Source organism: Platichthys flesus, chromosome 12, assembly GCF_949316205.1.
Source record: "Platichthys flesus chromosome 12, fPlaFle2.1, whole genome shotgun sequence".
Classification (NCBI taxonomy): Eukaryota; Metazoa; Chordata; class Actinopteri; order Pleuronectiformes; family Pleuronectidae; genus Platichthys; species Platichthys flesus.
The window spans coordinates 3,799,995-3,812,494 of NC_084956.1; the positions used below are offsets into that span (position 1 = coordinate 3,799,995).

Sequence of the window (12,500 nt, forward strand, 5' to 3'; positions counted from 1 at the left end):
GTAGACAGGAGTCGTCAGTCACTGAAGGACATTTATTTTTCTACATACATGCATACACACACACACACACACACACACACACACACACACACATGCACACAAACACGCAAATACACACAGTGAGGCCTGAGTGGAACTTCATGTTCTTCCATAGTCATGTTTATTGTGATAATCGCGACATGTCAAATCAATATTAAATCAAATGACTGATCATGTTTTCGCTGCATGACACACACAAACACAAACACAAACACACACACACACACACACACACACAGACATCATTCTTCAGATACATTAGGGCAGAGGGGGCAGGGTGGAGGTAAACCTTCTCAATTGAGTTAAAGTCTTTAATTGAATTTGTGTGTGTGTGTGTGTGTGTGTGTGTGTGTGTGTGTGTGTGTGTGTGTGTGTGTGTGAGTGTATTTGTGTGTGTGTGTCCCTATAAATAAGTGCACAGTTTCAGGATGTTCTCAAAAAAGGAAAATAAATTAGATTAGACTCAATGTTAAATTATGCAGAAAACACACACACACACACACACACACACACACACACACACGCACACACACACAAACAGACGGTGTCACATGAGGAGGACCATGCACCAGAAGAACCTCACTCAGTTCTGCCCTCAGCAAGTTCAGTTCAGTCCAGTTTTAAAACATATTGAAATATGTCCTTAATGTCGATGATTCACACTGACAGCTCAGAGTTTGAACTTCTCCGATGAGCTGTGCTTCATGTGTCCGTCACGTTTCTCACTCGACTCGTCAAACTCATCTTCATCGGGGGTTTCTCGGTGTCGCTCCTCTTCACGTGGTCGGTCATCTTCGAGCCGCGACTTTGAAAACCTTTATGATTTAAATCATCAGTAGTTTGTTATTTAACAGCTCTGAATGTTGCACGGCTGCAGAAACACTGGATCCACACTCAGCCTCCCTCCTCCTCCTCCTCCTCCTCCTCCTGCTCCTCCTCCTCTTATAGGTCTATCTCTCTCCCGTGACCTCTGACCTCTGTGTGCGTGCAGCCGTCATCTCCCAGATAAACAGGTCGAGGGAGTGAAGGGTTTCAAATCTATGAGAATTCACACGCGCCAACAACAGAGGTGGACACACCGAGGGGCCTTTTCCTTCCTCCTGTCTATTTTTAATCTCATCTGCACCTGTGAGTCTGAGTGAACTCAACAAGCAGCTGATGAATGGAGGCCGGTGACCTCAGAGGAAGGGAGTGTGTGTGTGTGTGTGTGTGTGTGTGTGAGTGTTTGTGTGTGTGTGTGTGTGTGTTCTTGGCTTTTTCCCCTCCTGTTGTCATAATCTTCATTAGAGCCGTTTTCTTTTAGTCACACAAAATGTCATTACTATGATTTACTGTCGCACTCATGATCTGATCTCTCTTTTAATTAAATGAGGTCAAAGTGTGTGTTGTGTAAAAATCAGCAGAGCTTTGTGAGGATGAATGATAATTATTATTTTTGAATGTTTTGCTTAATCCATTGTAATTACAGATTGATTTGACTCGACTGGTTTGAGACGTCCGTGAATCACAATACGCTGTTTGTTGATTCCACTTCTTCTTCAGTCTCTGACAGAAAAACACGTTCAAGTAATTTTCTTGTGTCTGATTTATTCAGCTCTGATAAAAACCTGCTCTGATGGATCCATGTTAATATTCTGCTGCTCTCGTGTGTCGGCCACAGCCACTTCCTTCCTTCCGCTGCATCTCGTAGAAAAAGCAGATGGCCGGGATTACTTATCTAATTAATACTCAAAACGCTCTCAATCTGCTGATTGTACTGATGATGAAAATCCATTAAGATACACAAACATGGCTGCACCATAACAAGGACACACACAGACACACAAACACACACACACACACTTTAGAAAGAGTCGACAAACTTTCTGTCCTCCCCCTCATTTGTCACTCTCTGCTTTTCATCTCCAACTGTATACTTTACTGAGCCCACGCCTGCTTGCCTTCACTGTGTGTGTGTCTGTATGTGTGTGTGTGTGTTTGTGTGTGTTTAAAGGGGGACTATGTGGGTGTTACAAGCTGTTGTTACAAACTCTCGCTGATGCCCACTTGCTTTATGAGATAAGCTTGAAAACTTTCGGATACACACACACACAGATACACACACACACACACACACACACAAACACACACACACACACACACACACACACACACACACACACACACCCTTGTACATATACACATTTCGCTGTGTACTCATAACACGTGCAGTCACTCAATTGATTAATCTTCACAGCTTCTCTCTGGCCTAAATACAGCCAGAATTCAGAGTGTGTGTATGTGTGTGTGTGTGTGTGTGTGTGTGTGTGTGTTTGTGTCTGTGTGTGTGTGTGTTTGTGGGTGTGTGAGTGAAAGAGAGAGCCATACATACATGTATGTGTGTGTGTGGGTGTGAGACAGGAAATGTGTCAACCTCTAGTTTGCTGTATCACACACAACATCTCGTGTATGTGTATGTGTGTTTGTGTGTGTGTGCGTGTGTGTGTTACCACATTAAACTGTTGTAAGTGATTCTGTGAAATGTTGTCCAAACAGGAAGTTACGATCAGCTTCCCACAGGTTGGCATCTTGTCTGTGTGGAGGATGAAGATGATTTTTCAGATATTAATCATTTTATCATGGAAAATGATTAATAAACCATAAAGGTTTCACATTCATATGGAATCATTAACAGGTTAGACATCCATAAATCCAACAGAGAGTTTAGAATAAAGAACAAACAAGTGTAAACCACAACCTGGATCAAGTGATTGTGAAGTTTCATGCAGAAAATGAACAGAAATCTTAACATACACAAGCTCAAATACAATTTTGTTGAACTCTAACACAACTCTAACACAACTCACTATATCAGGGAAAAGCTCTGAAGAAAGAAAGACCAGCTACATTTATCTAATTTACATTTATCTAATCTAATTATCAGATTTTTACTTCACTTTCCACTCGTCTACTTCTTCTCATTCGTTCACTTATCGCTCTTTTCTTCTTCTTCTCTCTCTCTCTGCAGATCGACCTGGAGCCGGAGGGGAAGGTGTATGTTATCATCGACCTGTTGGGATCTTCCAGTGAAGGTGACACACATGTTTCTAATCATGTTACACAGACTCACAGCGGTTGAAAGTGCTGCTGAAGCTTCAGTCTAATCTCATATTATTTATTATTATTATTAATATTATTATTATCTGTTGGTTTCACAGCTTATTATATTTAAATATCCTAAAAAATTAACCAGACGGGCATCTGCTCACTTGCTTTGAACTTTGCATAATACTGGAATTGTCCATTAGAGGGCAGCACACAGAACTCAGACTATGTAGAATTAACAGTTTTCAGTAAATAAAAAGAACCACACCCTTAAATTAAGGACGTCATGCATGTGTGCGTTGCATTTATTTCTTACGACGTGCACAACCGACAGACATGATTCATACGTGTGGTTAAAATCGAGTGTTCTTCTGTCGTAACACAACAGCAGTGTTTATTAACACAGATTTTCATTATTTTAACTAGAAAATCTATTTATCACACACATTTTCATGATTAAGTGTGTGTGTGTTTGTGTGTATGTGTGTGTTTGTGTGTGTGTTAGACTACGGGATAGAGAGACATGACAGAATGGAAGAAGAGAAAGACAGAGAGGGAGTTAACCGGAGGTCGAGAGAGGGGGAGAGAGGGGTGATAAATTGATTAGTAAAGTGGAGTGTTCTCTAATGGACCAGTTACATCATCAGAGGGAAGGGAGCGATGGTTAGAGGGGGGGGGGGAGAGAGAGAGAGAGAGAGAGAGAGATGAGTGGTGACAGAGGTCTATGGGTTTGATTTTATTTATTCTTGTGTCTATCAAATTTTGGGGGCATCAAAATGAATCTTTAAGATGTTTTTCCAGATAAAGACAATGTTATGTTTTGGTTAGATTAATATTAGGTTCAACTAGATTCAGGTTAGTGGTTAGGTTATGGTTAGTTTTAGGTAATTGGTAGTTATGATTATGTCCATAACCATCCATATGTTAATGTCCTCTGAAGTCATGGAAAGATGTGTGTGTGTGTGTGTGTGTGTGTGTGTGTGTGTGTGTGTGTGTGTGTGTGTGTGTGTGTGTGTGTGTGCGGCTGACATGGCAGTCCTTACTTAAATGTGTTTGCATAGCACAGGCCACATGGATGAACTGTCGGGTCTGCAATCGACCTATTAGCTGTTGCACACACACACACACACATACACAAATACACACACACACACACAAACACACAATCCAGATGTTTTTTCTTCATTTTTCAGGAATCTGTCAAGTCGTCCATCTTGATTGACACCACCAGGTTGATCTGTAATATCAAAGTGTTAAAAGCGATGTTAACCAGCAACATTAGTATGAGTGTAATACACATTCCAGCCTGCAGGTTTCAATCAGGACGTTGATGTCACTCTTTGTGTTAAATCTTCACCGTAACTTAACGAGGTTGTGATGAAGATGTCAGAGTCCAGCACATACCATCACACACACACCCCTGAACCCTCCACAGTGGAACAGTCCAACACTGTTGCTAGGCAGCAGTCATCAGTTGCTAGGCGATGGCGTACGGTGTAGTAAAGAGTGAGGACGAGCGGAGACGAAGAAGAAGAAGAAGAAGAAGAAGAAGAAGAAGAAGACATGCTGGACGAGGAGCTTGAGGAGGAGTTGGTTTCTTGAGGGAGACGCTGGAGGACACACAGGTTGAATCAGGAGCAAAGACACCTTCTGATAACACACCTGAATTAAGACTCTATGGACACAAAGTGCAAGTTTGTTTTGTAGTTTTAACTGTAAAAAAGTACACAAGGAAATAGCAGTAAAAATATATCTAAATATTTTTGCTAAACGGGTATAGATTCTTTTTTCCAGATCATATTTATGAGACTGTATTCTTAGGTTAAAATTGGGGGAAGTTCTATTTTCTGCAGTTGTGATATCTGCTGAAAGTAAATAAATATAATAATATTTAGTGCTATTCTCCATTTTAATGCATCAGTGCACAGAGATGTTCAAATGTTTTCACTTCCTGATCCAAACCTGGACTTTTCCACCTGTGTGTGTGTGTGTGTGTGTGTGTGTGTGTGTGTGTTTGTGTGTCTGTTTGTCTGCGTGTGTGTAATTGCCACAGTGTCAGACAGTAATTGAAACCTCCCACTGGTGAATCCCTGTGTAATTAGGCTTGAAGAGCAGCAGAGACAGAATCAGACGCTGAAGTTAAATGAATCACTGAAGTACGAACTCAGCCGCACTGTGACAGCACCACCTAGTGGCTGCAGGGTGTAAGTGCGGCTGCTGCGTGCCTGTTTCTTGTTTTGCAGGAACTCTACACACTTTACGGTGCACTCTTGTTGTATAATTTTGTGTGTGTGTCTGTGTGTGTCTGTGTGTGTGCAGTTGCAGCCGACTCCATCGAGAATGAGGAGCGTGTGTTCCGGCAGCGGATGCGTCCCAGGAAGCGTCAGGGCGCCGTCCGCCGCCGGGTCCATCAGGTCAACGGTCACAAGTTCATGGCCACCTACCTGAGGCAGCCCACGTACTGCTCCCACTGCAGGGACTTTATCTGGTGAACACACACACACACACACACACACACAGATCCGTATAAAGACTCCTCACTAATAAAGTTGACGAGCTGCAGATGTAAACCAGGCTGTTGCTGCTCTTTTTAAACTCTGATTTCCTGCTGGAACCCGGCGCCTCCCACAGACCTGTCATCTTGTTTACATGTAAACACGGTGGATGCTGTGAAGTGTGCCCCTGTAAACAAAGACAGCTGTGTTTGTTTCCATCCCAACAAACTGTGTCGGCGTCACTCACATGGAAAACATGTGGCTCCGCTCGGCCCCCTGTGCTCAGCGCCGCTCGGAGACAGAAGTTTGATTTGTTTCACAATCACAAGGAAACTGTTTTGAAGTTTAGTTTATTTTGTATTCAGGCCCGAATAAGAACTCATCTCATCAAAGTAGAAAACTCACGACTGATACCGGTTTTCTTTTTATTGTTTCATCAACAATCAGAGTTTAATAATAAATAATAATAATGATAATTGTAAATGTTTTCTGACTCGTTCTCTCTCTGACTTTAGGGGCGTCTTAGGGAAACAAGGATACCAGTGTCAAGGTGGGACCGAGTTTTTATTATTTGTTGCTTCAGGCATTTATTACACATAAAACCACCCTGTTAATGTGTTCCTGTGTGTGTATTTGTGTGTTTGCAGTGTGTACCTGTGTGGTCCATAAGCGCTGCCATGAGCTGATCATTACCAAGTGTGCTGGGATGAAGAAGCAGGACGACACAGTTGTCGAGGTACTGATCTACAACCTCCTGCTGGTTTTATTACACACAACCCTTTAATTTGATTTTATTGCATTTTATTTTTAAGGCTTCAGCTGAATAAGAAAACACTTGTAGTTAAATACAACTTTTTTCATGACTGAAGGTTTGTTACTTCACAGTTAACCAGCTGATGCACTGGTATTATGTCATATTTAACTGGAAAAATGAAAAGCTTTTACTATAGAGGTTCTAACTAACTAACTTATCAGCCATAAGCTTCACATATTTTAGGCTAATATGACCTTTCTTGTCTGGAGCCGATCTGCAGGGTTGTCTCACTGTCTCTGTCTCTGTCTCTGTCTCTGTCTCTGTCTCTGTCTTTTACAGTCAGTCGGGTCTCAGAGGTTCAGTGTCAACGTTCCGCACAAGTTCAGCATCCACAACTTCAAAGTTCTCACCTTCTGTGATCACTGTGGCTCCCTGCTCTGGGGTCTGCTGCGACAGGGTCTGCAGTGTAAAGGTGAGGACGTTTCCTTCAGTCCTCATTATGAGCGTGAGTGTGTTCAGCTCTAACTCCTCTTTACTGTGTGTGTGTGTGTGTGTGTGTGTGTGTGTGTGTGTGTCAGTTTGTAAAGTGAATGTGCACCGGCGCTGTGAGAGCAACGTGGCGCCGAACTGCGGCGTGGACGCCAGGGGAATCGCAAAAGTCCTCGCAGACCTCGGAGTCACACCGGACAAGATCTCCAGCAGCGCACAGAGACGCAAGAAGGTGACGCTGCCTCAGGTTGTAGGAGTTAAATCCAGAAAACAGAGAGGAGAGGAGACAGGAGAGGAGAAGTTTAAAGTGATTTTTGAAGCTGGGATAAAGGACTTTAACATGTAGATAAACAGGCTGTAGCTCCCACGCTGTGTAACGGCTGTGATGTGCCTCTGAAGCTCCAGATTAAAAACTGTTTGTGTAATAACTCTCTCTGCCAGGCGGGGGAGACAAGATGTTTCTTACTGCTGGTTTTACATTTATATAGAAATTAAATATTTATCAAATCATATTTGTTTACATTTTGAGATTTGCTTTTAGACATAAAGTTTGAGTGGACGTCTTTACTTTTTATTCTTAAGTCACGAGCTTTGATTTAAAACATACAAATAACCCTGATCTGTTTATTTCTTTTTTTTATCCTGAGTGAAACCATATAAACATAATTATATTAAAACAACTTTGATCCTCGATTGATTGTTTTTATTGGTTGATAGCCTGAATGCATTGCAGATGAAGGTGATGCCAGTGATGTGTTGTCTCTGATCAGCCCCCCCAGGGTCAGGACCCCCAGCTGCAGATTTCAGAGACGCCTCAGGCCGAAGACGACCGCTCAAAGTCCGCCCCCACCTCCCCGTGTGACCAGGGTAGCAGATCATTCCGACCAATCACATGCAAACGTTGAAACCACGAGAACGAACACGCCTCACTTTTGTTTTTACGTCCCTGTTCAGATGGGAAGGAGCTGGAGAACATCAGGAAGGCTCTGTCGTTCGACCACCGCGGGCAGGAGCACAAGACGCATCCCCTGTCCACGCCGTCCTCTGCCGCCGCGGTACCGGGGGACAACCACCACCACGCAGCGCCAGGCAGAGGAGGCGATGGAGGCGGGGCCAAAGTGGAGGGAGGAGGGAGCCGGGCGAACGGTGAGGTCAAAGGTCCCAGTGCTCCGGAGGCCAGGAGGATGAAACTGCAGGACTTTGTGTTCATCAAGGTTCTGGGGAAAGGAAGCTTCGGCAAGGTGAGTTCACGACCTCTGACCTCTGACCTTTGTGTCACTGCGATGTTTCGCCCTGCTCTGAGGCTTGTGTGTCACGTGACCAGGTGATGCTGGCGGAGCTGAAAGGCAGCGACGAGGTCTACGCCGTCAAAGTGCTGAAGAAAGACGTGATCCTGCAGGACGACGACGTGGACTGCACCCTGACGGAGAAACGCATCCTGGCCCTCGCCAGGAAACACCCGTACCTGACGCAGCTCTTCTGCTGCTTCCAGACTAAAGTAGGAACACACACACACACACATACCTTCAACACACACACAAAGGCAGACATACTTTGAGCCTCCAGGGGGCGACATCAGGCCTGGTTTGAATCTGCAGCTCCCACTAAAAACATCCACAGATTCAGAAAAATTAACTTGCTTATGATTTAAAGTTCAGACGTGATGCTTTAAAATGTGTTTGAGTTTAACAAAATCCAAAATACTGGAAAACACAACACAGTTTCTAACATTAGTTATTAATACATTTGATTTATACAGCACTTTTACTAATGAGTTATATCAGAGTAAGGAAAGAAAAAACATGTTTACATCATTATATTCACATATATGAAGGTGTTAAATATTAAACTAAAGAATAAACAGCTCAATAATTATTAAATTGAACAGTTTATTCATCCACTCACACATAACATACGTTCCTATTAAACTACATTTAAATCAGCTGAATCCAGATTTTTACGTGGATCTGACCACATCCCTCACAGATATTTTATATTATATATCTAAAAACATAATTCCTGATGTACATCATCAACGTCCATGAAGTATAACGCTCCCATTTCTGTCCCGTAGTGTCCTGGAAAACCGCTCGGTGTTATTTTGCGTAATCTTTTATTTGAGGTAATAAAAGAACGGTTCCGTGTTCTCACTTCTGATCAACACCTGTTTATTAGGAGACGAGAAGAAGCTTTCAACAGAAATCACAAATCCTCTGTTTTCTCGTCTTGTAGCCGAGCGGCGCTGCTTTCGGGCCTGGGAACGATTTTAAGGTTTCCTTTAAAACTGGAGTCATTAGTGAAGCATCTGCCATCGGCTCAGAGAGAGAGAGAAAGAGGAGAGAGAGAGAGAGAGAGAGAGAGAGAGAGAGAGAGAGAGAGAGAGAGAGAGAGAGAGAGAGAGCTTTAACTTCACCTCGGCCTCGACAGTAAGTGGACGCTGCCAACTAAAACAGCTCCTCCAGACCCCTGTATGTTTTCTCTTTCGTATGTTACATAAGTGTTATTGCCCCGAAATGTATAGAGGCACTGTACATGAGCGTGTGTGTGTATGTGTGTGTGTGTGTGTGTGTGTGGCAACCCGATCCTGACGGGTCTCAAACGACAGCACAGGTGTTCTTTTTTTCATCAGTCCAACCTCAACACAACAGAAGCTTCACACAAGCTCACAACAAAACAACCAAATATTTTTATTTCCCAATCATTCATTGTGTATTTTATGCTTTTATTGGTAATCATCACATGCTCCGGTCGACTGGGATTCAAACCAGGAACCTGCTCCATGTGGCGTTTGTGTCCATATGGTACGAGCTTTGTCCATTTGGCCGCGAAGTCAAACGTACGATTTTCTTTGGGATAATTTGCGTTAAGAATGAAAGGATTTGGACGGATAAAGTTCACCTAGAGACTTTTGAGAACTTTCTGAACTCCAGAACTCATCAAACTAGAGCAGCTCTATTATTTGGGTCGTTACTCACTGTCTTGTCTTTCGTCGCCTTCTTTATTAAATCGACACGGAAATAAATATCTGGCAGACAGGCTAAAGTTTTATTCTGAAATGAGCTGAATGATGAGTTCCACCTGCAAAGCAGTTTGTGTAGATTTCAGATGTTTTCTTCTCTTGATTCTGAAGCAATCACACAAAACACAACCACATTTTCCTCAAACCTGAAAACGAGCAGAAGGAGAAATATGCGGCTGAACGAGGACTATGAGCAGAGTAGCCGGATTTGTTTATTTCTCATCGTGTTCTGGAAACGACGGCGTCTCCTTGTTCCTTATTTATTCCCTGTTCCACTTCCTCTGGAGCAAACAAACAAACAAACAAACAAACAAACAGAGAGAGGGAGAGAGACGGAAGCTGTGACCACACTTTTGTAAGTCGTTGTCTTCACATCAGACTGTCTGGTGCTTGACTGTACACACACACACACGCACACAGAAACACACACATACACACACACACTGGACTCAGGGCTGATTGGGATTGTGTTCTTGGACAAAACAAAGGGATTGTGGTTCTTACATAATTGCTTTGTTCTTTATCAGGGACCTGATGTGTATTCCACATGTGACCCCGCCCTCCTCAACCTCCTCAACCCCTCATCCTCCTCACCCCCCCCCCCCTCACCTCCATCCTCTCCGAGCTCCCTCTCTCGATGTGATTACAGTAAACAAACCCACATGTACAGTACAAACTGTACACACACATTCAGCTTCATGGAGGTTTGACTCTTCACCTTTTACGTAACTTTGTGCCCTGGCCACTGAATATTGGATTTCATATTTGTGCAGTGCATTGTGGGTATTTCTGACATCGCTGCTCGTGCAATAATCAGATTAATGGTTCCGGGGTTAATTAAATTGCCTGATATTAAATCAACACTGTGCAATTTCTCCACGAATCAGCAGTTTGATTAAAGTGAGTGTGATGTTTGGGTTCGACGTCATGATTGACAAGTGACACTGACCCCTTATTGGTCGAGATAACTCAACACTTGACTCTTAGTGACCTCAAAAGCACAAGATGGCGGCTCCCGTAGAAACGCCATCTTTATTTACAGTCTATGGTTCCGCCCGTGACATGAACTGGAGGAACTGGGAATCAAACCTTTGACCTTCCAATTAGTGGGCAACCTGCTCAACCTCTAGCTCCACCTCCATCTCTCTCTTGTTGAGCTTCTCTTCCTCCTCTTCCTCCTCCTTCTGCCACAATCTGTTTCTCCACCTGTGCTTTCACTCCTCTGTCACATCTGTATGAGCGTCTCTCTCTCTCTCTCGCTCTCTCTCTCTCTCTCTCTCTCTCTCTCTCTCTCTCTCTATTTCTCTGTGAAGAGAACAAAGCTTCCTTAATGGACCCTGCTTCTTTCTGGTTTCTGTTTTTCGGACTCTGCTGCGTCTGATCTTCACTGGTTACAGCTCATTTAAAAACACTCGCTCTTCTCTGTAATCTGTCCTGTTCTCTACCTCCCTGTTTTCTATTTTTTTAAATGAACCCCTTCACCCTTTACTTCTCCTTTATTTATCATCTTTCCTTCCCCTCGTTCAAAAATACCAGCCCCCTCATTATCACAAATATTGACAATAGAAGCCGATTTCCGTGTTTTTCTCCATCCTCTCCTCGGCCTCGCTGTGCGAAGCGGCGTGTGGCCCGGTGCTACTGTTGTATAATGTTATTTACATTTCTCTGTGGTAATTGGGCCGATAGGAGAACACGGCTGCGATTGCACAGTCGATTAAGAAGAGCGGGACGGAGGCAGGAATAAAGACGGGGGAGGGTGTGTGTGTGTGTGGGGGGGATGTAGGTGGAACACAGGTCACAAAGCACAGAAACAACGTTACAGTGCACCAACGGGTTCCTTAAAGAAAAAATTGTATTAAGCACAAAACAACAAATATGAATAAAGCATAATTAATCACTTTAAATAACAAATAACATATCGTATGTAACCCTCTGCAGTCTGAACACACATGTGTCAACAGAGCTTCTCTGTCTTGGTTAAAGTTTTAAAAACAATTGAACAAATCGCACAGACGACGTAGACACACTCAACCTCTATAAAACCCCCGATGCCCTCCGCTCACTTCACTTCACTGAAAAACAAACTTTTATCTGACCTTTTTTTAACAAATAAAGATCAAGAGTTGTGTTCACCTGTCTGTATGAGAACAAGTAGTAAGACGATTTTCTGTGGGAGAAACCGACTGACAGCACAAAGTTAACTGCTGTTAGCCTCAGGGAAGAATCCAACACACACTCACACACTCACACACACACACACACGCACACAGATACACGCACACTGCAGGCACATGCAGGTATCTCAGCCAAATATGTGTCAGTCATAAACGGAGGAGAGTTGTTGTAATTATTTGTATAGCATGTCATTAGCTGAGATATGTGTGCTGCTGCATTTGCTTTTCTTTGGATGCAGTTCAGGCAGGCAGACACACACACACACACACACACACACACAAACTTGAATTCCCACCAACATCTCTACTCTGCCACCCAGTTGTGTTACAGAACCAGTAAAAGTGACCTTCATTATGTAGCAGCTATGATTGCTGAGTGTGATATCAACCTATGGTTCCTCCCTCTGCCATGTCCTGCCTTGTTGTGTAGCATCGTCCTGGTGGAG

At 43.3% G+C, this 12,500-nt stretch overlaps 1 protein-coding gene across 1 annotated transcript in view; it reads left to right on the top strand.

The window, feature by feature from the left end:
• Nucleotides 1–12,500, top strand: part of LOC133966503 (protein kinase C epsilon type-like) — a 41,609-nt gene that overhangs the window by 13,033 nt on the left and 16,076 nt on the right. Inside the window, exons 2-10 of the mRNA XM_062401466.1 lie at nt 3,047–3,110; nt 5,443–5,611; nt 6,134–6,168; nt 6,266–6,354; nt 6,712–6,844; nt 6,951–7,093; nt 7,632–7,728; nt 7,816–8,102; nt 8,186–8,359. Of these exons, the coding sequence (XP_062257450.1) occupies nt 3,047–3,110; nt 5,443–5,611; nt 6,134–6,168; nt 6,266–6,354; nt 6,712–6,844; nt 6,951–7,093; nt 7,632–7,728; nt 7,816–8,102; nt 8,186–8,359 (1,191 nt within the window). The remainder of the gene's footprint in view (nt 1–3,046; nt 3,111–5,442; nt 5,612–6,133; nt 6,169–6,265; nt 6,355–6,711; nt 6,845–6,950; nt 7,094–7,631; nt 7,729–7,815; nt 8,103–8,185; nt 8,360–12,500) is intronic.